The sequence below is a fragment of the Botrytis deweyae genome (genome assembly GCF_014898535.1).
Source record: "Botrytis deweyae strain B1 chromosome Unknown BDEW_059, whole genome shotgun sequence".
Lineage (NCBI taxonomy): Eukaryota > Fungi > Ascomycota > Leotiomycetes > Helotiales > Sclerotiniaceae > Botrytis > Botrytis deweyae.
Window position 1 is genome coordinate 1 of NW_024066266.1, and position 26801 is coordinate 26801.

At 40.3% G+C, this 26801-nt stretch overlaps 8 protein-coding genes across 8 annotated transcripts; 5 read left to right on the top strand and 3 right to left on the bottom strand.

Moving 5' to 3' along the window:
- Positions 1-2740: 2740 nt before the first annotated feature.
- EAE98_012115 (uncharacterized protein) lies at positions 2741-3283 on the bottom strand (the record flags this gene model as incomplete). Its single annotated transcript, XM_038959739.1, has 1 exon — positions 2741-3283. One exon carries the CDS (start codon positions 3281-3283, stop codon positions 2741-2743), a length of 543 nt encoding a protein of 180 aa, XP_038803863.1.
- A 3041-nt stretch (positions 3284-6324) lies between these two features.
- On the top strand, positions 6325-8226 carry EAE98_012116 (uncharacterized protein; the record flags this gene model as incomplete). The annotated part of the gene is made up of 1 exon (XM_038959740.1): positions 6325-8226. One exon carries the CDS (start codon positions 6325-6327, stop codon positions 8224-8226), a length of 1902 nt encoding a protein of 633 aa, XP_038803864.1.
- Positions 8227-11575: 3349 nt separating this feature from the next.
- On the top strand, positions 11576-12660 carry EAE98_012117 (uncharacterized protein; the record flags this gene model as incomplete). Its single annotated transcript, XM_038959741.1, has 4 exons — positions 11576-11608; positions 11661-11763; positions 11832-12155; positions 12248-12660. 4 exons carry the CDS (start codon positions 11576-11578, stop codon positions 12658-12660), a joined length of 873 nt encoding a protein of 290 aa, XP_038803865.1.
- A 3100-nt stretch (positions 12661-15760) lies between these two features.
- EAE98_012118 (uncharacterized protein) lies at positions 15761-16999 on the bottom strand (the record flags this gene model as incomplete). Its single annotated transcript, XM_038959742.1, has 4 exons — positions 15761-16216; positions 16554-16651; positions 16710-16888; positions 16956-16999. 4 exons carry the CDS (start codon positions 16997-16999, stop codon positions 15761-15763), a joined length of 777 nt encoding a protein of 258 aa, XP_038803866.1.
- Positions 17000-17571: 572 nt separating this feature from the next.
- On the top strand, positions 17572-19024 carry EAE98_012119 (uncharacterized protein; the record flags this gene model as incomplete). Its single annotated transcript, XM_038959743.1, has 3 exons — positions 17572-17591; positions 17646-17728; positions 17781-19024. The coding sequence occupies 3 exons, from the start codon at positions 17572-17574 to the stop codon at positions 19022-19024; spliced, it is 1347 nt and encodes a 448-aa protein (XP_038803867.1).
- A 124-nt stretch (positions 19025-19148) lies between these two features.
- On the bottom strand, positions 19149-21902 carry EAE98_012120 (uncharacterized protein). Its single transcript, XM_038959744.1, has 7 exons — positions 21525-21902; positions 21389-21469; positions 20881-21313; positions 20590-20829; positions 20161-20526; positions 19987-20111; positions 19149-19930 (listed from the first exon to the last, which is right to left on the bottom strand). Exons 1-7 carry the CDS (start codon positions 21672-21674, stop codon positions 19895-19897), a joined length of 1431 nt encoding a protein of 476 aa, XP_038803868.1. The 5' UTR covers positions 21675-21902; the 3' UTR covers positions 19149-19894.
- Positions 21903-22192: 290 nt separating this feature from the next.
- EAE98_012121 (uncharacterized protein) lies at positions 22193-23554 on the top strand (the record flags this gene model as incomplete). Its single annotated transcript, XM_038959745.1, has 1 exon — positions 22193-23554. One exon carries the CDS (start codon positions 22193-22195, stop codon positions 23552-23554), a length of 1362 nt encoding a protein of 453 aa, XP_038803869.1.
- A 534-nt stretch (positions 23555-24088) lies between these two features.
- EAE98_012122 (uncharacterized protein) lies at positions 24089-26731 on the top strand (the record flags this gene model as incomplete). The annotated part of the gene is made up of 2 exons (XM_038959746.1): positions 24089-25312; positions 25373-26731. The coding sequence occupies 2 exons, from the start codon at positions 24089-24091 to the stop codon at positions 26729-26731; spliced, it is 2583 nt and encodes an 860-aa protein (XP_038803870.1).
- Between the last annotated feature and the right edge of the window lie 70 nt (positions 26732-26801).

The window sequence follows — 26801 nt, forward strand, 5'->3', positions numbered from 1 at the left end:
ACCCTAACCCTAACCCTAACCCTAACCCTAACCCTAACCCTAACCCTAACCCTAACCCTAACCCTAACCCTAACCCTAACCCTAACCCTAACCCTAACCCTAACCCGATCGATGTCACATACACGAACGGGTTACCCTCCGGGTGGGAATATGTCGTACGGGTTATATATATTCAAGATATAAAATATAAAAAAAAGCAAAAAGATATTGATTCAATGGGTTGGGTGAGAGGAGGGTGTGGAAGATTAATATGTCGAAGAATCAATTCATATTCTGTATCTAATTACAAAATACTATGAATCAAATATCATACGGAGCATTATTATTGGCTAATATTATATTAGACCAATAGGACAATCTTGAATTGTGATCTGATAGTATGGTTTGCTATGTTATATTATATATAGGGCAGCTCTATTTATACTATTATATTGATTGGTGTTGGTAATCATTAATTGTTTAGGTATTAATATGATGAAATTCCATATTGTTCCATTTGAATAATTAGGTAATCTTATTATAATATATATATATAATATCAAAATTTAAAAGTTCATATTATTCAAATTTAAAATCACTCAAAAAGCCCCCTCAATAGCAGGATTCTGAAACATAGTTTTTTTCAATTTTATTATTATGATTCTGATTATTATTCTTATTTTTATTCTTATTCTTATTATTAGAATTGATTATATAATTTAGCTACCCCACACCTCTTTCCGGCTGATCACCACTCCCCCTGCCCCTACAAATTCAACCTTTTATAAAATTAGTACAGATCGATCAATTCAAAAGATAATTTAAATCTGTTTTCAGAATTGAATAAATAAATGAAAATAAGCCCTAGTTTATTATAAAATATTTATAAATTTCCTATTATAAATAAGATTTATAGTAGTGGCCAAATTGATTCATTTTGGTGGTCACCACTCCCCTTGCTTTTGAAAATTACCATAGCTTTTATTCAACCTCATCAAACTTAGGGTTATTTCAATTCGATACTAAACCATCAATTTGAAAGATATCGAGAAAGTAATTTCATATATATAGTTCAATTGAATCTCTATTCATTTCTTTTTTCAGATTTTCGAAAACCCTAAAATTGAAGCCAGGAAGGGTGGTGACCAATTGGAGAGTTTTTGGGAGGGTCACCACTCCCCTTAGGGTTGTGGTCACCACCGGTACTGACCACCAAAAAAATCCTTAGAATAATAGTTAGGGATCTAATTTTATATATTTAATTAAATTTAGCTTCAGGAACACAGACCTCAGGGTTTATATACAGTGGTTTTTGATATAAATTTAATTAAATTAATTTAAAAAAATCAATATTTAATAATTTAATAACGGTATATATATAATATATAATCTTAAATTAAACTAATTTCCTTTTTAAACTAATTTAAACTAACCAGACTTATAATCTTTTGGAGATTAGCTTTTATAATAAAAAGAAATAATAGTATTATAAGGATAGTGGAAGATTTAATTAATTTAAACTTGAGGGATAAATCGAATATATAAAATAAAAATTGAATTAAAATCAATTTAAAAGAGTTAAACTAAATTGAGATGAAATTACTTGCTTTTTCCTAAAATTTCTTTAAAGAATATTCTAAGTTTATATAGTTTATAATAAAATTCTAATATATTCCATACTTATAAATAAGATTGATTTAAATTGTATCTTATAAAATCATTTTAGATAATAAAAAGAAAGTATAATCAATCAATTTAATAAGATTTTCTATATATTTCTATTTAATTTTATTTTATTCTATTCTATTATAAATTAATTTGATAAAAAATATTATTATATAATTATATTATATATATATTAGTCATCAATATATCCCTTATTTGATAAGATATTAGTAAGTGATTTAGTAGATTTATTATGAATCCTCATACATGTTCAGACTGCTGAAATGGGCATCCAGTCGCCCAACTCTCTTCCATTGATCTCGGCGAGGTTTACCCGTATGGCTAATGACGTACTTTGTCAACTAATGGCCGCCCACCTCCTGGCGGTGTGTCAAGCCCTTGACCTTCGCGCATTGAACGCGACATTTCTAAGCGGCTGTAAACCGTATCTTCGCACACTGTTACACAAAGAATACACGTTGAATGTAGAGCTAAGCGCGTCGGTCACTGAAGATTTGTTTTCCAGCCTCTGGACAGAATTGTAACGTATAATTGATGCAACATTTAGCATGAATACCGAAGAAAGGTTTCTGTTCTTGACGAAATCAATGCGTGGAATTTTCATAGACCATTCTAGCTCCAACAAGAAGTCTCACACACTAGAGAACTTGGAGAGTTTCACAGAAACATTGGCAAGCTCAATGTCTGATACTTGGTGTCATAATCATGAAGTTTACCTTGAACATGGAGATGCAAGTCCACTGCTGGGTTGTGCATCTAGATCCATGTATAGATTTGTAAGAAGTTCTTTGAATGTCCCATTTCTTTCATCTCTGCGCTTGAGAACGCCAAAAGCGAAATACGGTTGGATACTTTCCGGGCAGGTCCCCACTGTAGGATCCTACACAAGCACTGTCTACCGGGCTTTTGAAGATGGGACTCTCGCGAAAGTGGCCATTGATGTCCTCAGGAACTCCCATGATCAAGCAACTGTTAAGGTATAGATAAAATATGGAAATGGATTGGCATCAACTTCATTCTCAAGTTCTGCTAACCAATGCAGATTCGTAAAAAAACGATCTGAATTTTCAGTACTTTATAGTTGTTTCAATAATATGTGATCTCTTTGTACAATTTGACCTATCGTGAAATCATGCTCTCCGATTTTTCTGTATCCCCATTTCTCATATGCTTTCATTGCCTGGTGGTTCTCCTCCCAAACACCAAGCCATATGTACTGGAATTTCTGACCTCGGGCCATATTTTCCAGCCTATCAGCTAATAATTTTCCAATACCCTGTCCATGACTACTTGGATGGACGTATATTCTTTGTAGCTCCACAGTATTTTGCAGATGCTGGACGCACGGTTCGCTCGTGCCACGAGTCAAAAGAGCAAAAGCGATAATTTCCTCATTCCCTTCTTTCGCAGCAACAATCATATCCTTTTGAGGGTTGGATATGTCTGCAGCGGTTGCTGTTACGCTGTATGATTCGTCGAGGTATGTTTGCAATTCGTGTGGTTCAACTGAGTGTCCAAAGGAGGCGCTGAAAACAAAAGAGCCAAGCTTAGCGACTTGAGCGGCATCATTAAGTTGTGCATTGCGCACCAGGATCGAAGACTGACGGGAGGAAGCCATTTTGAATGACTGAGTATATTTTTAAAAAAGATCTTAACGGATACTAGATTGCAGCGATGGAACGTAAAGGGTTTGTCTGAATTGACGCAAGGGAAAATGACAAAAGCAAATATTGCATATTCAAATAATATAGGGCGCACGTTACGATTTTCCTTCATCCCGGTTCCGATTGGATAGACCCTGTTTGGTAGCGCACTCCTACTGTATTACGAGGGCGTGTTTTTGATGATTGCCGCTTTCCATAAGCGAGAATATCAATCTTCGAAAAATAATAATCTCATATATAAATCTATATATCATTATGTTATTCCCCTAAGAAATTTTATTATATAAATCTTATAATCTAAATTAAAATGAGACTATTCCTAGAATATTATTTAATTATAAAAGTTGTTATTTTTATAGTTTTCAATAATAAGTTTATATATTTTTATAATATATAGAATAATATTATCAATAACTTTTTAAAATATATTAGATTATTCTTTTTCCTAAGCTTTATATATTTCTTCTATATTTAAAAAATAAGTACCTATATCTTATCGTTTTCGAATCTGTATATATATATACCTCTATATATACTCTATAGCATTTATATCAGGAGATTAAAATAACTAGTTGAAATTTATAATATTAGACTTTTTTATAAACTCCTTAATATAAGAAGCTTTATATACTGATATATTATTTAATATTAATATAATATTTATATTATTACTCTTATTAAGCTCTTATATTTATAATTCAAATTTAGATTCTAAAAATTTTTTAAAAAAACAATATCAGTTAACCCCTCCTTTATCACAATTTTCCCTTTTATATACAACACTCTTCTTATATATCATACTACTAATAATAAACCCAAACTTCTTCTTCCCTCATAAATCATACTCTCTTTCTTCCTATCATTAACTACCTGCAAAGACTAATATATACAATAAATTATACTCTTAATTCAATTATTCCAACTCCTCTTTAACCTTCTTCTTTTCTTCCTCTATTTCAATTACATATATAGTACATAATCCAGAACACTTTTTTAAATATATACCCCCAAAAAACTAACCACAACCATATTATAGATTCGAAATAAAAGCTTATTTTATATCTTTATATTCATATTCTTCTAAAATACACCATATTCTATAAATATTTTTTTCAAAATTATATATTATAACCATATCAATAAATATAACTCTCTCAAAGATTTTCCTTAATATTTCTTGTAAATCTGTAACTCCTACAATTCTTTTTTTCCGATATTCTACATTCAATTATAGCTTTTTTGTAAATATAATATAGAAAAAACGATTTATATATATAACCTTCTAAAAGATTAAAATATAAATCTTTTTCTTATACATTTTATTTCAATTCAAAGTATATTGATTTATAAATAGTATTCTATTACTTCAAATTACTTTAATTATAGAAATTAATATTTATTATTTGTATAATTCCAAAAAAGATTATTATCCTCGAATATATTTATTTTCAATATTTGATATATCAATCAATAGAGATTGTTTAGCTTTACTACACATACCATTCGATTCGTTTCAATCTCACACATACTATTATATATATCTTATAATTCTTTTCGAAAATTTATAATTCTAATATATTGCTTCTTTTTGAATAATAATAATTCTAGTTGTATATACAATTGCCTACCTAACTCCATCAAGCACCTTTTTTCAATTAGTTTTGAGTATTCGCGAATATACCCCTTTATTTCGTTGATCTTTATAAAATATAATTTAATAATTTATATAGAATAATTGAATTTTAATTGAATTTAAAAGATTTAAAAGCTAAGAATACATTCTTGATACCACACGATTTTGGATTATACACAAGCCCGGTAATCATCAAAAACATGCCCTTGTATTACGACCAGAGAGTAGGTATATAGCAAAGCCGAGGTTCAATTACGTGACTTTGTCCGATAGGTGATTAAAATACGAGATTGACTCTTGCAGAAGCAAAGTCATAATTGAGAGAATATTTGTAAAATTGACTTGACTCCATTTCGTAATGAAAAGGTTTTTGAAGATCAAGCAGCTTCATTCAATGATGACCCTGGAGCAAATTGTTTTGCAAGAAAGATTACGTTTCTCTTTGCTGTCAAGTAAAATGTTTTTGACGCAGAGCAGAAAGATTCGTGGATGGATTTTCTGCGATACAATAATATGATTATATGAACTATCTCCACGTGGAATAGGAATAATAACTTTGTCTCATTATTGTATTACGTGGAACATACTTCCATTGCGAATTTAACTTTACGAGGGGTTATGAAAATGGTACTTGACCTTTACATCGATGATGGATCCGCATAGAGAAAGATTGAAGGAGGCTTCGCGATGACTGGAAATCATGTACTTTTTTATTGCAGACTCCCATGGCTGTGAAAAATGACTCTTAAAAACGGTCTGCTTCTTGGAGGGGCAATAAAAGGATATCTCAAGGCATGTTATTTCTATTCAATATACCTATACCTTGATCTAATAGGCTTATGAGAAGGTTCGAATACCCGGGTAGTGAATGTGGAAAGATTAAAATGTGAAATGATTCATTGGGGCAGCTATGCTCAGTCAGATGAAACTTGGACGCAGTGATATGATCATCTTAGAAAGCAAATATAGAGGGATAAAATTGTATATAAATTCATATCACAATCTAGATCTGTCTTTGGAACAAGCTAAAGGATCATGTGGTTAGGACATTCGACAACGATTCGAGAAGTGGGCTGAAAATTTTGAGTATTGAAAGCGCAGAAACGACATAGATTCCATGTTTGCACTGAAGCAACAAACGAAGCTGATTTATATATACCTATATATATCAAACTTCACTTCCAAGTGAGATAAGGAAAAATTAGGGTTGCTAGGCCATCGTTATTCAGGCTAAGTATCGCTCGCTTAAACCGCAAGGCTACCATCATAACAAACTTTGGATTTGAGAAAATTTTGCGATCTTTTTTTTTTCTCCAGACACAATCAAAACCATCAAAAACTCAACATTTTTGATATTTCGAAATGTCTTTTTCAGGGAGAGATATAAATGATTATTCTGATGAGGAAGATTCGCCTTCGAATTCTAATTTCCTGCCAGCACATTTGCTTGAAGGAAATTTGTTCCATAGTTCTGACACCAGTACATTGCTTGCAGTGACTGGTCAAGAAGGTAAATCTGGTAGCGCAATCAAGGTTGTAGTTCCACAGCCTGCACTCCCAAAACAATTTCCAGGTCAAGGACCTGAATTCCAACAATACCCAGGTCAAGGACCTGAATTCCAACACGTTCCAGGTCAAGGACCTGAATTCCAACAATACCCAGGTCAAGGACCTGAATTCCAACAATACCCAGGTCAAGGACCTGAATTCCAACAATACCCAGGTCAAGGACCTGAATTCCAACAATACCCAGGTCAAGGACCTGAATTCCAACACGTTCCAGGTCAAGGACCTGAATTCCAACAATACCCAGGTCAAGGACCTGAATTCCAACACGTTCCAGGTCCAGGACCTGAATCACCCAAGGTTGCCAACGAGGTGGAGATGACAGATGTAGGAAATCCAACAGAGGAGCCTGCGCCTGAGAGTCTCAAACCCGTAGCACCAGCACCCGAGAAGACTGATAAAAAAGTCGATGACAAAGCTTGGTGCGGTCCTTGTAAAGATAGAACCGGTAATGGTTTTGCCGGCCATTGGACAAAATCCTGTCCTTTTGCTGCTGAGAGTGGTTTCATGGAAGCATGTGCTAGATGTGGTAACCTTGACCACTGCGTTAGCTTCTGCCCTCGCCTTACCTGGAACGGAAAGAAGCCGGTTAAGATCAAGGACCTGTACTTTTACCTGGTCACTTGTCGTAAGGGTCTGCCACCAGCAATTGCTGAGGTAGATCCCCGGGTTATTGATCCAGAAAGATGGGAAAAAGAGGTCGATTATCCACAGACTCCAGAGCTTGCAAGACAACGCAGACAGGGAGTTTTAAATGGTACTCAGCCCGAAAAGTGCGATTTAAACCTTTGGAACGAGTTGGAAATCAACACTGGTCTGACTTTGGGGCTTCAGATTCATCCTGCTCACGCCCCGGGTGGCGAGCATAGATGTTGCGATGCTTTATGGTACCATCCTTCGCAAACTCAAGAGAGCACTGGTTCAGCATCACAGGCCGAACAGCCAAGCAGAAAAAGCAAAGCTGGCAAAGATACGACAGACTCAATTCTCCATGGTACGGTAGGTGGCAGAATTGCCAAGATTTCACGCCAAGAGATTCTACCTCGCGGCAGAGGCTTTGGTCGTGGCAGAGGTATTGCATCAAGAGGTGGTGGCTACTCTGGTGAACCTGATCAGGCACAGCCTGCATATTCCCCTCCTCTTCCCTCTCAGGACGAGTACCAAGCTCTCATAGAACTTGAAAATAAACAAGCGGAAGAGCGACGCGAACTGATGAGCTCCTTTCGAAAGGCGCATACAAAGAGGCAGATCCCACTTACCACTATGAGCGCCCATCAACCTGGTCCAGTTGGTGGACTTCGTGGTGCTAGATTCGGAGGGGATGCTGTTCCAAGACGTGGCGGTCACGGTCTAGACTATCCTGGTCACCTACCATCAAGAGGTAGAGGTGGTGCACCAACACGAGGATATCTTGGAAATAATTTCCTGACTAGATCGGAGCGTCGCGCCCGCGCTTTGCAGTCGGGAAGTCAGACTTTTGGACAAGGTGGCCAAAGCCGCCAAAGCCGCCAAAGCCTGCCTCCTGGACTGCCAGCTTTGAATTTTGGAGAGCAAGGCCTTCTACAACGTTCTGCTCGGCCGGCACAGGCTCAAGGTGGTCAAAACCTACCTGCTGGCTCACCATCTTCAACATTCGGGGCACAAGGTACCCCGCACCAAAATCCAGGAAATCCAGGAGGTGCTCCAAACCAACAGTGATCAATATCACTTCAACTGTTAGTTTTATATGAATAACAAACTTTCTAACACACTTCTCGTTTTCTATGCATCTTCCGTGATATTTGAAGTCAACAGTGATTTATTATGCCGTAAATACTTCCATCCGCGTAAACCGCTGTCTCGTTCTATTAATTTTATCCCTCCATTGAATTATGATTGATAATGAGTGAATCTAGAGCTAGTTTCCTTTTATGCCGACATCCTACCTATCCGAATCCTCAAGAAATAGAAAACACGACATTTCATTCCACTCTTTTCATGGAAATTCATTGCGAAGATATTTTTCATCAAGACAAGCCAAGCAGCTCACCATCTGCGCCATAGAGATTGCTCAATACCCAGCATTTCCACCTAGTTTTCACAAATAAAAGGCATAATCATCCAAAACTATTGACCTTAAAGCAATCTGAGACATCAATTCGCGTTAAGTTCTACATTCGCGACACTGATCATTGCGCTGACTCAAACATTACTACAGAATCCTGACGATCAGAGCTACACAATGGGCGTTCCAAGCGTATAGGTTCGATTGAAGGAGTTGGCATACCAAGGTGAGATACGAGAGATGGAGAAATGTCGACGCAGGAATACCTGAAAACCATAGAACCGCTCAATCTTCAGCAAGCACAACACCGTTGATGGAAATTGTGGCGCAGATTACGAGAAAGCATGCGATAGCCTGGAAAGGACTCCGCAATGGGTTCAATGGATGGCATGACTAAAGCGGAAAGGATAGAGCAGGAAGAACAGAGCGGGGGCAGAACTATTTGAGTGTGATGGGATTGCAGAAGGTTATCAATTCGGGATGATGAGTCGGAACTGGAGAAGGGATTCTCCGCAATCTTCTATTCTCATATGATAAAGGTCAGCGAGCTACATTGAGTATGACACAATTCACAGATTTTATTTGGCAGCATAGATGTTCACAAAGTTGGCAGCACGGATTGGAATCCATAACCAGGTCCATAAGGGTCATACTACAAGGAGATATTGAAATGGGTACATGGGCACCGTTGAACTAAGAGCCGGCAATCGCAGTTCTCGAGGACGATTTGCTATCTCGTACAGTGTTTCTAAAGATCTATGATATCAGGCTAACATATTGTTCGTAGCAGTCTCCTTAATGTCGACAGCCTGACCTCTACGGACTCGATTTGCAAGCACACCACAAGACCGGGCGCAATTGAAAGGGAAACAATCAATGATTAGAGTCATTGTGACTGAATGGGAAAGGGAAAGGATTTCTACGATGTGGACACAGATAACTTCGAAAATGTTGGATATTACGCATGATGCGGTCTTGTATCAGGCATTCGACTTGACTATCATGGCACAGGCTTTTAATTACTTAGGTATTTAGATGCGGAAACAACCTGGGTATACTGCAGCTTTTCTCGAATATGCGTTTGCGTAGGAGTATTTGTGAAGGCAAGTCGGGTGGCACTCTGCGAAAGGATCGGGGTCCGTCTTCTAAAGTTAAAAGGTTCTTGATACCGATATACGGCAGGTACTGGTATGCTCTGGACAATGGGAACAACGGGCTCACTCAAGCACAAGAGGTGAACCCTGCCATTTTGAATATAATGGGAAGTTCAGGGCTGGAGGGTTGAAAAATAGATGCCTTGGCGGCAGAGGAATACAGCAATGCATGTATATCGAAGCACCATAAGAAGGAAAATCGAATGGTTCGACTGGCAGAATGGAATTGAAATGGGACCTTCATAAGATACGGCTTAGTCAGCACAATGAAATTCCTAATTTCTTGAAAACGCTGCATGTACCTGCGATATTTTCGTCGCTCGACCCGGAGTCTGTTGAGGAACAGGATGAGAGCACAAGAAGAACCATCAGCAGAGAGATAAATATTGTGATTTATGTGACGATGCAAAGTGGATATCTCACATTATGATGTTATTTTCTTCGTGCTTCCTTTCGTTGTCGTTTGTGTCTCAAGTGAGGTTCGGTAAATGAGAAAAGCGGGGAAGTGAGGAAAGAATTCATAAAGGGTAAAACAAAACTCGAATCTCTCAAAGGCCACCACAATGTGAGGCTCGATTCCAATATTGACACTTCAAGAAATAAATGGCCAAAACCCCTTGTATAAGACTGGTGCTGCTTCCAGAGAATTGAACCAAACAAAGGCAGGGTTCCTTGCCTTAAATTGGATTCGTGAGGTGGTCAAGAATCTCGACAAGCGGGAGAGATCTATGGAGTCTTTAGAAATATTGGATTTTGCAGAAAGAAGTCCCGAAAATCACTGACGGCTCGGAACTAATTTTTTCATACCCATCCGCGCTTCAAGAAACTGATGTGCGGCTTTCAATCCCAACTAGTCAGCCAGGTGTCACCGAAGGGTGTGGTTCTCATAAGATTTGAAAGTATTTCTAGCATTGCCTAAATGATTCTTGAAACCTTCCATTACAACTAATGCTTTGATGGATAACATAGCAAGGAATTAGAAGACTCCCTACGGTCTCAGATTATATCCTAAGCAGACGCTGATGTGCTTTGCTGCTTTACTTGGCCAGGTCGGCGCCACGAAGCTGTCAGAGGGGCCATGGCGGACACAGCACAGCATCTTTTGTTGCTAGGTTTTATTGCCAATGTTGACCGCCTCCATGACTAATCACGATCCTCTCCCTCTCCATTACATCTCCTTTATCAGAGCCATGTACAGCCAATAGAAAGCTTGCATAATAAGTGACACATCCCTCTTGTTATTGGCACGCCTCATCCTCATTTCTGCGATTTGTCGATCAAACTTTGTTGATACTGAACAACACTCCGTCCTTGTATCACTATCTCATTTGACATATCATTGACCAAGAACTTATTAGAAGTCGAGTTTCCAAGGGAAGAGAAACTTGAGAAGTCTAAAAAGATCTCCATAGGGCTCTTTTGCAAAACTGATGTTTGAGAAATCCCATCTTGGTTGCATCTACTGGTACCGCAAAGGTAAATGGCTTATCTATCTCTTAACACTCATCATTGGTCCACGCACATACAATCTAGACTTTCGAGAGATAAGATCGCCATCATCTCGCCATTTCCTCTACATGTATTTTTTCTTCATTTGATTGCTCGATTTATTCCCTCTTACAACCCATCAGTTGATTGTTTCCTAACTGCTAACTTAGATGTAGAGTGTCAGACATTTCCCGGCTAGAATCCTTGTCAATATTGTCTGTAGTACGAAGGCCCATGAACTGATATTCAACACGAATTGTCGTATAGTTGGAGGAGCTTTCCATGCTTGCCACTTTCATGAAGAATTGTTCGGTCTCGAATCTTGGCAAATTCCAAGGAGAATCCACGAAAGGCCATAATTATGAGAATCGCTTGTTTACAGTTCGATCCTCAGGTAAGAACATCCAGTCATGACATTCACAAACATAGCTAATACTATAGCATAGGTCGGAGATGTCACTAATAACTTCACAAAAGCGGATGCAATACTCGCGAAAGCAGAACCGAAAGATCTCGATCTTTTAGTATTGCCTGAGATGGCTTTTTCTGGTAATCATCGTATCTTAGATGTGTTCAATGATAGTATCATGCCAAATATATGACTAACCGTCATACAGGTTATAACTTTTCCTCTTTGGAACAAATCACTCCTTATCTTGAGCCGACTACTTCTGGTGTCACATCTTCATGGGCACGTACGACAGCTCTCAAGTACAACTGTGTAGTAACGGTTGGTTATCCTGAGAAGGCTACTGATGCTTCGAATGGATCATCAAATTCCGAATGTTATAATTCCACAGTTACGGTAGATAAGGAGGGTAAGACTATCGCCAACTATCGAAAGTCATTCCTATACTACACAGATGAAACTTGGGCTCATGAAGGATCTGGCTTTTTCGATGGAAATATCAGGGGGCTAGGAACTGTGGCAATGGGAATCTGTAAGCATTTAGCATATCATTTCCGCCCAGCCAGTCATGCTTAATGACATCTTAACATTTCGAGTAAATTCACTGATACTCATGATTTATAGGCATGGATTTGAATCCATACAAATTCGAAACTCCTTGGACTACTTGTGAATTTGCTTGCCATGTACTTCAAAAGAAGGCAAATCTTGTTATTTTGTCCATGGCTTGGCTTACAAGACAGGATCAATTACCTTACGGTCTATTAGCAAGGGAACCTGATATGGATACAATCTCTTACTGGATTGCCAGACTGAAACCTATCGTTGGAGCTAACAGCACTGAAGAAATCATTATTATTCTCGCCAATCGGTGCGGCACTGAAAGCGAAGCAACATATGCGGGAACCAGCACAGTCCTAGGTATCAAGGATGGCGAAGTTAATGTCTACGGAATACTCGGCCGAGGTGAGGAAAAGCTTTTGATCGTCGATACTGACGAGTATCCTATGGCCAAGATAATTTCGGGTACAAAGTGATCCGAAAATTGATTTCGCCAACCATCAAACCAATTCCATAATTCAACGCCAGAAGTCGAATAAACAAACCGTGTTATCGATGGCTTTCAAATGATAGATTCAACAGCAGCTAAACTTACAAGTATTCCACAATGATAGTCTCTAATGTGACGAATGATATTGAAACTTCACTTGCCAATCTCAATTCGTACCGACCTGAATTTAGTGTAGAATGGGCGGCACCAAAACGTGATGTAAGAGGCGGCGATAAGATTATCATTCTTCACATAGAGTAATCTCAAGCTCTAAAATTAAAAGATTCACTCTATAACGTTCATGCCCTCCCCAATCGAATAACTCGGAAAAAAATACCATGTTAACTGGGAGTCTATTGGCCAATTGATATTCAACCTAGGACAACCAAAAACAGATTCGCAAAGTCAATGGTCCTGAAAATAGTCAAGTGCTACAAATTGAGGTCCTCGCGCCAAATTGGTCAGTCAATGAGCCAACTCGACTTAAGAACACAATTTATACTTATGCATTTTGTTCAACAATATCCATAATATAACCGTTCTCCATGTCATCGATCGTTGAGTTCCTCCAGAAGGTAACTGTTTGATCGGACGAAACAACTGAATTCTCGGAATCCACCCGAGCCCCATTATCCTGACCACCCGATACCATCACAAAAATACGACCCAAAATCACCATCCGTCATGTAAATTCATCCGATCCCCATCCTCGAAGGACTTCCCAAATTATCTGTCGTCTATCTGAAACTTGCGGATAACCTCGGATTTCGGCCCCCATTCGATGTCGTTCAGCGTAGTTTATCTCTTCACCCCCTGTAATACCGAACTCGTGTTTCGGAACTCGGTACGTGGAACGCCAAATTTTCGGAAGCGGCATGTTTGGGAGGCAAGCGATGTAGGGGTTTGAAAACGTCAGCTCGGCGCGGGATTCGGTACGATGTGCAACAAAATTTAGAGAAGAATTGTGAGATGTGATGGATTGGATAGATTGGATTTAGGGGTGATGAGGATTACTGATTTGGGACGGGCAATTCCAGGTGGGGGTGGAAGAGACTTCGGAACGGTGATCCGGTAGGTGGTAGACAGACATTTCGCTCGACGATGCATGCAGTGCATGGAGCTAAATATTGTCAGTAATCTTTAATCTCGGGACATTTGGAAGTTTTCCTCCTTCTTTTGTTTGTTCCAGTTTGTAACTAAGAAGTCTTAAGGCGCATAAATGATTTAAGAAAATCATCTGTCTTCCATCTCCAAAGTGTCAGCTATTGCTGCTATTCATGTCAGTTAAAACTCAAAGACCGTTCAGCTACACTTTATTGAAAGCTCTCAAACTTAGGGTTATCCAGATAGACTCTCATACTGTGGTGTAGAAGGATTTATTTGGATCAACGCTACTCAGTTAAGATATACTGGATCTCAAGTCCCTGAACACACAATCGATCCTGTCTACGAATGCATTTATTACATCTTCCACACCCTTCATGTCGTCAGCACTATCTCAAATCCTGATATATTTCAACATTAGCAAACCGTAAGATATGCAACTTCACCGCTCGACGTGAACATCGTACTCGGGTCCCAGACCTTGATTTATTCTTTGACGCAGGGGCGCAACAACGAGTATGAAAGGTTCAACGTCGATAAATGTGAATGGATCGTGAGACAAAGAACCAGGAGAGGAATTATCGAGTTGCGATGACCAGATCCTTCCAAAGAGTGCGTAGCAACGACGCTTGCTATAAGGTGAGAGTCATGAAAACTCAATCGAAGGCAAAAGACATACCGGCCTGGGCAAATTTTGCAGGTAAATGAGCGACCATTAAAAGTTTTGGTCCGACTGTAAAGATTGGACCACGTTCTCAATCAATTCCAACCCAATGGCACATCATGAACATCTCTTTTAGCACAACCAGGCCTACCTATGTTCAATTCAAACGTGAATCGCCACATATATGATCACTCAGAGTACTTCATGCAAATCTATCAAATACTTTGACTCCATGAAATGGAGAGAGCCGAGGCCAAAGAGTGTCGAAACAATATCAACCATTTCTGCGGTGGTAAAATTGCGCTAAGTATCCTTTTGGACTACTCGTTGACCTCTCTAACCTCACCTCTCAATTTTACATGATTGTTGTCATTCTTTGTAGCTATCCACCGACCTCAAGGTTGTTGTCATATACTTCTATGCTATTTGTCCTTCTTACATCTCGATGGTGCGAATGGGTTTAACTATCTCCACCAAATCGAGGCTTCTCCCATGATCAAAATCTCAAAATCATGATAAAAGATCAATGAAACTTGACATATTTGAATGCTTTGGCTCAGCATCGTGAAGCTGCTCTTAGCTAATCTGAGCTAGCACATTATGAAGCACTTGAACTTTCTATTTGCAACAATTCTCTACTAACTTATGCGAAGGTATTATAGACCCTGCATATTAGCTTCAGTTTCCTCATCCACGGTTTTGCACCATCCCTGGTTCCATCTAACCGTTGACCTCTCTGTCTGGTTCTTCCGTAGTGAGTTTTCCATGTAAATGTATGAGCTTGTCATTCCACTAATAGACATCAACACCTCTCACGAGCTATCGAACCAGTCCCTGCTCCAGGCATAACAACCAAACTTAGGATTATCTTCTCTTCATTCAATATGTATGGCTGGAAAATGTATTCACAAGGATAGTATAGTCATGTTCAGGTGAGGGTAAACATTGAATTGCATTGAAAAAAATTGGCACTCCTTTTGTTATAATGGCAACGCCTTGTTGCACATGGCAATAGACAGTATGTATGTTGTGAGTGGAGAAAGCTTGCGGTAAAGACAGAAGAGATTGGCGTGAACAAATAAGAAGTGAGATGATGAACAATGGAGGTTGACGCAGGTGCTACACTCAACAACGTGAAAGCATCCGAAAATGTTTCTCGAGAATCACCTTCACGAAACAAGCACAAGAAAAAGTATTCCATGACGATGCCATTAAGGGCAGAGACTATTGTTTCATTTTATCGACACCAAACACCAACATAGGAAAGCATCTTATCTATATTACAGCATGATTCATGTTTGCATTCTGAATCACTCAATCAATCACCCCCTAATCTATGTCCTGAGCCACGACTCTTCCATGATTCTGGTAGAACACTGCCAGATGAGCTGGGAGTATTGGCAGATCGTTGTGGTTTTGCAACCGCGGTACCATAAGATCTTTCAGTAACAGTGGTTTGTGTTGTTTGGAAAGCTCTCTGAATGAAGCCCGGGGTTGGAACAAAATTTCTTCCACCACCAAATGTAGGCCAAAGTCTTGTCAAGAAATCATGTAAATGTGCGGCAACAAGACCGGTAGCTTGAATCTTAGCTGGGCCAGGGCCAGCCATTACAAAAGTCATAAGAAGCATGGCATATGGGACCCATGGTGCTGGAATGGTGATGACGAAAAAGGTAGCTTTCATGCCACGATCATCTTGTGTCGAAGTGTATGCGAAAGCCAATACCAACGCCGATGTAAAGATGACACCGCCTGTTATAAATACATTCAATCCCTGCGCATTTGTTAGATGAGATTTTTACAAGGTATCTCTTGAAATAGAAACACCAAGTAACAACATCTCAATGATAATGACTTGAAATGTAGGGAGCCACAACCACCCGAGTTAAGTTGAGGAATCAACACGAGTTTTCTCATAGGAACTTCCCACCATGCCTACACCTTGACTGATCCTATTTGTTGTTTTGCGAATGTCGGACCAGCCAAGATGTAAGGGTAATCTTCCTCGTTTTAGGAACCGTTGTAGCTAAGAGCATTGCACTAAACGGGCAGTATAGAGGTGGGGTTTAAAGGAACAATAAGAGAAGAAAAGAAAAAGAGATAATGCCTACCAAGATCGTCGCACAAACAAACAATACATATGTCAAGAAATCTCCTGGTTGAGAGAATCTAGGCGAAGCTGTTTCAAGCTTGCTTCCATAAGTGTATACTGTTGTGCCAATGTAAGTCAATCTATCCTGATTGTAATGCGATCCTTCAAATCTTACGAAAGTATGTGTCGAAGAGAATACCCAAGTCTGGGCCAGTGACAAGAAAGGGAGAAATCAGTCGCCATAATTGAGGCGGGAATTGCATTATAGGTTGCAATAAGAACATGACATGATAACCTGAGAGAATATGAGTGTAGACCAAGATCGAAAGAGTCAAGGCACCAGTAGCCAAAGTCCTATGCACTATCATCAGCATCAGTATTAATTGATAGGCGCCTCTTTCGCAGAACGCATTGCGCATACCTTGAAATAGGCGGAGCTGCCCAGAATACATCCATTGCAGACATGGTTATTGTGCGGTATGAAAGACTGTTGAAGGTGTTGTGAATGAAGCTTCAAAAGCTTGATGTTGTGAGAAGAAGAAATTTGAAGAGAAGAGCTTTTTCGCGACTGGTGAAAAGTGTTCTTTGCGAATTGCGCTTAAGTAAGCTTCAAAGGAAGCTAGGTCCCATTATAGGTTAGTGCGGGACAACTTGAGATCCTTGCCTTGACCTCACTGTTGTTGTAGCTCTGTGTACCTGGTATGCATTGTAACCTCAAGATCATGTTTGGTATTATCCTCAAAATTGAATAATAATGATATTGAGATTCTGAATTGACAAGTAAAAACACCAGTTACTCTACAACAAGAATATTGCTCAGTAACCCTATCATAATGGTTGAAAAGCATGCTTACAGTGAATTAATGCTGATCTCAACCAAATTCTGCGAATTTTATCACACATGCAGTTGGCCGATCACGGATCAACCCCACCAAGAAATTTAACCCATCGGCATGAGTCGTTCGGTGAACTTTCAAGCCTTTGCTTGATATTTATTTTCAGTTTATTCTCAATTATATTCATCCAAGTTAGACATCATGGCTGGATTTGACACAAAGTAAGCCATCAAATCATTTCAGCCCCAAGTTTCGTTTTCTTACAATTATTCTAGGAAAGTTCTTATGCTCGGTGCGGGCTTCGTAACACGCCCAACCTTGGATATTCTCAGTGAAGCAGGCATTCAGGTTTCTGTTGGTACATGAACATTCCAATTCCTCTTCAAAACATAAAGCTGACTTGTTTCTAGCATGCAGAACCATCGAAAGTGCTAAGAAGCTCTCCGAAGGTGTCAAGAATGCCCACCCAATCTCCCTTGACGTCACAGACGACAAAGCTCTCGATGCCGAAGTTGCAAAGAACGATTTGGTCATCAGTTTAATCCCATATACATTCCACGCTACCGTCATCAAATCTGCCATCCGAAACAAGAAGAATGTCGTTACCACTAGTTATGTTTCTCCTGCCATGCTTGAATTGGACGAGGAGGCCAAGAATGCCGGTATCACAGTTATGAATGAGATTGGTTTAGATCCAGGAATCGATCACTTGTATGCTGTTAAGACCATCGAGGAGGTTCACAAGGCGGGTGGAAAGATCACTTCTTTCTTGTCATACTGTGGAGGTCTCCCAGCTCCAGAGAATTCGGATAATCCTCTCGGTTACAAATTCTCTTGGTCTTCCCGTGGTGTTTTATTGGCATTGAGGAATGCGGCAAGATTCTATAAAGACGGAAACATTGTTGATGTTGCTGGTCCAGAGTTGATGGGTACCGCCAAGCCATACTTCATCTACCCAGGTTACGCATTTGTCGCCTACCCAAACAGAGATTCTACCCCTTACAAGGAGCGTTACAATATCCCAGAAGCACAAACTATCATTAGAGGTACTTTGAGATATCAAGGTTTCCCAGAATTCATTCGTGTATTGGTTGATATGGGATTCTTAAGTGATGAAGATCACGGATTCACCGAGGCAATTTCCTGGAAGGAGGCTACTCAAAAAGTTCTTGGTTCTTCGTCAAGTACTGAGGATGATTTGAAGTGGGCAATTGCTTCCAAGGCAAAGTTTGAGAGTACTGAAGAAAAGGAACGTATCATGAACGGTCTCAATTGGGTTGGTATCTTCTCCGACGAAAAGATTATTCCCCGTGGTAACCCTCTCGATACTCTTTGCGCCACTCTCGAGAAAAAGATGCAATTTGAGGAGGGAGAACGTGATCTCGTCATGTTGCAGCACAAATTTGAGATTGAGCACAAGGATGGAAAGAAGGAGACTCGTACATCAACATTGGTTGAATACGGTGATCCAAAGGGTTACTCTGCCATGGCCAAATTAGTCGGTGTACCATGTGGTGTTGCTGTCAAGCAAGTTCTTGATGGAACAATTAGTGAGAAGGGTATTCTTGCACCTATGACCAGCAAGATCAACGATCCATTGATGGAGGAGTTGAAGAAATACGGAATCACATTGGTTGAGAAGACCATTTCTTAGAGCATGATATCACATACATTTAGATGACATGGAAATTCAAAAGTATTTGCATGGTTTAAATTTGCTTCCGAGACCGTTCTCTAACTACCTAAGAAACCTCTGTCGTACCCTCGTGAATTCTGTTATTCTCCTTCTTTTCTCCCAAGCGTGTATGTATTGTTTCTCCTCCCAAAGCCTAGTATTTTCAGCCATGCACAACTCCAACTACTCTCATCATCACCTCAAGCCGAGCACACACGATCAAAATTGTCTCAACAATCGATTACAAAAGTGAAGAAGACAGTACAAAAACGAATTATCACACATCCAGTACATAAAACACTATAATGTAAGGGGCACTGCAGGTGGTTTGATTCGGAGCCCATGCTTTTAGCGAGCGACAAAACCTCCAGATTGGAGGGAAGGAGACGTCCTTTGAATGTGTAGATTTGGGAAACCATGTTAAGATGAGATGATAGTACGTAGTAAGTATGTATTAAAATTCATGATGATTTGCAAAAAAGGAAGATATGCCGTGCAAATGTCAAGCCTCTTGCCTGGTGGGTAGCGAACTTTATTTAAGACACTTCACTTCCTCATACACCTTTACACACGCCATCAGGCAGCGTCGGCGAATTGGTGGAAGTTCGTCCGTAACGATTGATTGGCTAAGAGTTGTGAATGATTAGATTATTTTGAATAACTACATTCTCGCTTGAGCATCAGTATCATTGAAGCGCTTTATGTGAGGATATTACTGCTATTGTACATTTTCAAATCCCTTGTAAGAAATTTTCCTACGGACTGATCTCATATCTTGATAAATGGAATAGATCCAAACTTTTATGAGCACTCCCAAGAATCACCTGATATATTTGATCATGGTTTCATCTACATCATCGATAAGGGAGAATTTTGTGCGTAGGCCTGTTTTACTAGTTAGCTCATTATTTGGGAAGAAAAAGAACTCCAGATCCACGAACCATAGGCTTGATATTAGGATGTGGCACTGCATCAAACTTGTGGAAGTCCAACTTATAATCAGGTCCGATATTGATATAAGCTCCTTTGTTTTCTGTACTATCGCAATATCTTGGCGCGGAGAAGACTAAAAAGTGTTAGTTAAGTCTGTAATGTATTAGTGGAACTTCACATACCAGTAATGCATTTTCCATCGTGTTCCTCTTCATAACCTTCCATTCGGACCTCATGACTACGGATGATAGCGTCCAATCCATTGTTTTCGCAGAACCTTCTAGTAATATCCGGTCCGAATTGCATACCGACACCACGTTTACTTGGGCCACGACCGGGCTCCTTTTGTGGATCGGTCCATAACATTTCCATCATCAATCCTGCCTGGCCCGGTTGGCGTTGATTGTGTCTGTTCAAGGCTCGGATATCGTCTAACGTGATCTTATCATCCGAGAACAATCCTCCGTGAAGGACAAGATATTTCTTGCCAATGAGAGTTGCTAAAGGTAGGGCCGAAAAACTTTCAGAGAATAGCTTGAAAGTACGTTCTGATAGGAATCAGTTGTTGTTCTCAAGGATCAAGATTTACATGAATTGGGAAAAGAACTTACCATTGTATTTTGCCTTGCACTCGCCCTCAAATCCGTAAACACGGTTCATATCATCGGTCTCATGATTTCCTCTATTGATGAAAAATGCTGATGGACGTAACCATTTGTATGCATACAACAGTAGTGCAATTTCACATGACCAAGAACCTCGATCAACAAAATCACCGTTGAATAGGTAGTAGTGCTTCTCTGTGGGTAGACCGTTGAGTCTGAAGAGTTCCATAAGATCGAAAAATTGACCTGAGACTGAATGTTAGCTTAAAACTGCAATGCAATCAAAAGACGACTCACCATGTGTATCTCCACAAACGGTCAGCTGTGCGTCACTGTCGATCTCCATCTCCACCATTGTCGGTTCATCATAGACAATCTTTTTGACTGCCATGACAATTTGATAAACATATTTCTGGTGTATTTTCTTGCCATTCTTGAAACGTTCAAGCATATCATTGATGAACTCGGTTGTCATTTCGTTGCCCAACTCTACACCATCATAATCCTTCACAACCATATCATCGAGGTTAAGGCCCTCCGCCGCAGATGGTGGGTCTCCAATTTCGATGGCTCGAAAGAACTCGATTCTCTTCACAATCTTCTCACATTCTGCCAACTTGAGCTTCGCATCTTTATCATTTGGTGCCTTCTTGACAACCGCCTTGAAATCTTTGAGAGCTTCTTTGGGTTTTAGGATTGCAGTATATGCAACGGCTCGACGATAGTATGCCTGTGAGGAAGTTGTTAGATTTCAAACTTTGGACAAGAGAAAGACAATGATGGCAGAATTTCTGAACCAACGAACCTTTACAAAATTCGGATCGAGTTCAATGGCTTTTGTAGCATCAGCTATTGCGTATCCATAAGCCTCGGATTTGATGTTTGCCTGCAAGATGGTTAATCACGCGAGCAGTTTGAATGTTGAATACATGTGAAAGTACCTGAGCTCTGTTTGAAAAGTATGTTGGCTTTTGGTCGTCAAGTTCTATGGCCTTGGTGTATAAATCGATAGCTCCGAGCCAGTCATGAGCAGCGAAAGCTTTGTTTCCTTGATTCTTCAAGGCAACTGCCTCTTCCTCTCGGGAGGACATTTTCTCAAACAAACAAAGGTTCGTACAGTGAGGCAAGTGAGTGCGGGGTTATTTATCGTGGAAGTGTAGTATTAAGGAAGGAAATTGTGCTGAAAATGTAATAGAACTCTTCAATAAAATGTGTTTGATATCTGGAGGTTCTAAAGATGTAGCCTCTACGAAATATGATTATAAAAAGTACACGTTGGAGGGTTGTTTGTACTTTTATGAATTTACTTTTCGAATCCCTCAAGTATTCTTTCGGAGTCCAGAAGCATCCCTGTCGTGCAACATTATCACCGATACAACTTTTTAGGTACAGTAGTATATTCTGCCCGCACGCGCTTAATCATCGATCCGATTTCCATCCCTCTTATCGCAAATCCCCATTATTTTGTAGTCACCCAACCTTATTTTATCGATTCGGCATGAAAGCGACCTGTACCTAGTAGTCCGGCAAAGATCTGGGAAAGTACGGCAAACATTTTGATACTTGTGTCGAATTATATCTTGGTCTCACAGCTGGCATATTTGCAGCGATGGATCTGATACCATCAAAATCAACCTCGTCAACCTCAACCGCTCTCACAAAACGCGCAAATGAAACTGCGTTGATGCCACCACCCCCAAAACGAATTAAACGACCAAAGAATGTCATTGACGAGGATTCGTACACCGATGCCATCTCAGAAATCATTGCTCGAGATTTCTTTCCAGGGCTACTCGAAACGGAAACAAAACAAGAATACTTGGATGCACTCGACTCAAAAGATGGAGCTTGGATCACAAGTGCTGAACGTAGGCTTAGACATGTTATGACTCCGGGAAGACGTATCGGAAAACGTGGTACATCTATTCAAACACCATCTCGAGCTTCAGAAACGCCTGGCGGATTCGCTGGAGATACGCCAATGTCAGTCGCTTCCGACGCAACTCAGGCGCCCCAAGTAGAAGTCGATACAAACATGAGCCTCACCAAATTTCAATCATTATATACCAGCGAAGATAACGAAAGCTTTTACAAGTTACTAGACAAGCAGAACCAGAAACGAGCTGAAAAATATGCTTGGATGTGGACCGGGAATAAAGTGGCATCTAATATGATGTTGAAGCAGAAAGAAGTTGAGACAAAGCTTCTGCAGTCAAGACAATCTTTGGAAGACGATGGCGGGAAAAGGAACAGACTTGCGATTCAAGATGTGAAGGAGAGACCAGCCCAACCCGACTCCTGGAAATTCAAGCCAAACAATGGATTAATGTTTCGACCTGATAGCGTGGAAGATTCAATTGAGACCGTGGCACAGAGAGCACAAAACGAATCGAGGGCTGCACCAAAAGGTGTCGCATATGCCAATACAAGGTTGCCAGAGATTACACTTCAAGAGGAAAATAACATACCGTCTTCCCCATCAATGTCTGCTGTAAGGGATGCCATAGCTGGAAAACGACGAATTGCGGATTCAGAGTCTGGATATGACGGAAGCGAAACTCCGCGTGTAAATGGTTATTCATTCGTGGATGATGAACCGGAGGAAGTACCATATACGCCTTCTCCTGTTATCGATCTTGGCCCAGGCGATAATACCAAAAACCCATTCATAATAAAAGAGCAAAGCAAGCGGGAGGACCTACATCACAGGATGGTGGACAAAACAGCCAGAAGTAAACGTACATCTGCAAAAATTGGTATGACTGGAAAGGTAGAGATGACTCCTGTGCCCAAATTTCCCAGTAGTCCTAGGGTGGGCTCCGGTGGTCTTACACCAGCTGCTGAACGCTTATGGAATCGTGTTGGTGGTTCGGGTAGGGGGACTAATGATACTTTCGGTGTTAGAACGCCAGGCACTGTGAGAACAAAATCTAACCTACGGGCGAGATGGACTCCTTCAGGGAAGAGTTGAACAATCTTTGATTATGGAAATAGAACGGCGTTTGGGCGATCAACTAATAATAAGATACCCTGTGAATGCTAATAAGTCATTCTTTAACTACCTACGGAAGCTAGGAATATTGTCCAGGTTCCACATACCTAGTAGACACAGGTTACCGATACATGAGCTCTCAATTGGCTATAGATAGATCAGAATGGTTACATTGTTATGAACGTTAATGACCTTAAGTATAATAACATGCTAGATGGTACGGAAATTACGAAATTAGAATGATTCTTCATGAATTTCGAATATATTTGTCTTGTAACTATAATACTTTCTGGATTTCATCTTTTATGATTGTTTTGTAGAGCTATACGCCACACCATCTCACGATCCATATCGATAGTGACGTCTTCCAAATCTACAAGGATTGAGGCTCGGCAAGAATTATCGATGAACTTGACAGCCGTCGAAATTTTTGAACATATCTCTGCGGAATTCATTATCTAATTTTTTTCGGCATGAATTCATGAGAATTATTGAATTAATTGTTTGGTAACTATGGCGGGGAAGAGGATTCTAGACTTGGCCGCTCTCTTCAATGCTTCCCGTGGGGTTGCACAGAAGCACATTGCACTAAAGACAAGACAAATTGATGTATACAATAGAACCTCTACTCTAGCAAGAGCAGTACGCAATCAAACGGACCGAGTTACGGAGACGGCCAAAGCAGCATCTTTCCTTGCATCGAGATTGAATGATAATGTGCCAGAATGGACCAAGGAGGCAACAGATTATACAACCAGTTCTCAACCGAATGACAGTGGACCTATACCCAGCAGAGAATCTACGAAGGAACAAGAGCATGCCCCAGAGAAAAAGGAGGGGTTAGAGCAGGATCATTTCTACGAAAAGTCCGAGTCAAATTCGTCTGTCAACCCGACTCCGAAAAGGGATTTGCATATTCAACAGGAAAAGGCCAAAAGTTACCCTCTTCCAGATGGAACAATCCCTCCCCAAAACGCAGATATCGATACTGCCGAATTAAATGCAGATACAACTCCTATCCGATCAAAAGCTGGACCCAAGCTCGATCCGATTGATAGTGAGGGGTTGCATCCTGCGGCTTCGAGTGCCTCGACCATCCCTATTCCAAAAACTAAGCCTTTATCCGCGGACAATGCAAAACGTATTCAGCGAGAACACGAGCGCCAAATTCCATCAGTCACTGCAGATGAAATTGGGCATTCAAATAATCCATTGGAAGAAGGGCATGATGAAGATTCTTTCTATGATAGATCAAGACACACATCACCTACCTTGTCTTCCCTACCCAGGGCCAAGATACCAAAACATACATCCGATATACAGGAAAATGGTCAACATTTGAGGGATGATGCTATAAACTCTGATACTTTCTCAGAAACTGTTGATAGGACTAAACAAATACCCTCTGTTGAATCAATTCCTGAGCAAGAACAGCTGCCCGAGGGCATCAACACAGATTTGTTCTACAGCCCAAGGGTTGCTAGGTTATTGGGAGGAAAAATTCAAGGGTCAGGTAAAGGTACCCTGGGCTTAAAGGGAGTAAAAGACACCCCTGTAGACCAAACCCAACTCGCAAGAAATAAGGACCAGGATACGTTCAATGTTCGTTCATCTGTTCAGGCAGAACCGACCACCCCGGATAGTCCACTCAATTCCGTTCTGCAGACTCCTCGTCAAAACAATGAAGGTATCGAGAAGCTAGCGGCAGATATTAGCAAAGAAAGTAGTAATAACACTGTAAATATGAACTCCTCTCGCACTTGATGCATGTGACACTGAGATCTGACAATATTATAGTTGCAGCCAGAGGGAAGCTCACAGCCTGCCCCATATAAGCTGCGAGAATCTAGTGTTCCTTCTTCAAGACTTGGAAGGTTATGGAACTATAGTGGCCTCGCTGCTGGCATGGTAGGAGGGGCTATCAGCGAAAGTCTTCGTCGAGTTGGTGGCGGTGGCGGCGAGGGATCTTTCATGTTGAGTGCGGGTAACATGGACAGGCTTGTGACAAAATTGTCTCGGATGAGAGGTGCGGCTTTGAAATTGGGCCAGATGATCAGTTTCCAAGACTCCAAAATGCTTCCGGCGCCAATCCAAGAAGTAATGCAACGAGTTCAGGATCGAGCAGACTACATGCCTGCTTCACAAAGAAACAAAGTATTGATAGCAAATCTCGGACCTGAATGGAGAGGCTTATTTGGCGAATTTGAAGAAGTCCCTTTGGCTGCTGCATCTATCGGCCAGGTTCATCGTGCAACACTCAAATCAACGGGTGCAAAGGTTGCTGTAAAGATTCAATATCCTGGAGTCGCAGATTCCATAGACTCCGATCTAAATAACCTTGCAATCCTACTAACAGCATCTCGTCTTTTACCAAAAGGCTTATTCCTCGATAAAACGATAGCAAATGCTCGAACAGAGCTGGGATGGGAATGTGATTACATTCGAGAAGCGGAATGCGGACTGCGTTTCCAGGAACTTCTAGCGGATGAAGAAGATGTTTTCGTCGTACCAAAAGTGTTTTCCGAAGCATCAGGGAAACAGGTTCTTACTATGGAATATATGGAAGGAGTTGGTGTTACTCGCGTTCAAAGTTTTACGCAAGAGCAACGAGACTGGATTGGAACCCAGATCCTACGCCTCTGTCTTCGAGAGATTACAGAGTTCAAATACATGCAGACTGATCCTAATTGGACAAATTTCCTCTACAACGCACAAACCAATAAATTAGAACTCCTCGATTTTGGTGCCTCTCGCGAGTATCCCGAAGAGTTCATTACTAAATACACACAACTCCTAGACGCAGCCTCAAGGTCAGAGAGAGATACAGTTCGCGCTTTGTCTATCGATCTCGGGTATCTTACAGGCCAAGAATCTAAGGCGATGTTAGACGCGCACATACAATCTGTTCTCACTCTCGCAGAACCATTTTTAGAGTCTTCCCCGGAGATTTATGATTTCAGAGACCAAACCATTACTGAAAGAGTAAAGGCTCTCATTCCGATCATGATCAGAGAGCGACTAGCGCCACCGCCAGAAGAAACTTACAGTTTACATCGAAAATTGAGTGGGGCGTTCTTACTGTGTGCGAGATTGGGCAGTAGAGTTAGGTGTAGAGAGTTATTCACGAACAGCATGGAGAAGACGAAATTTTTATAATGAATGATAAGAGGGTATATGTATATTATAGGTATATGTTCGTATATTTGTATTTGCTGTCAAAGATGGA

Excerpts from the sequence above, each read along its gene's own strand:
- EAE98_012120 (XM_038959744.1), bottom strand. The coding sequence starts at position 21,674 with ATGTCCTCCCGAGAGGAAGAGGCAGTTGCCTTGAAGAATCAAGGAAAC. Across the intron at positions 21,314-21,388 it reads TCGATCCGAATTTTGTAAAG|GCATACTATCGTCGAGCCGT; the intron begins GTTCGTTGGTTC and ends ACTTCCTCACAG. Across the intron at positions 19,931-19,986 it reads ATCCTAATATCAAGCCTATG|GCCTACGCACAAAATTCTCC; the intron begins GTTCGTGGATCT and ends CTAGTAAAACAG.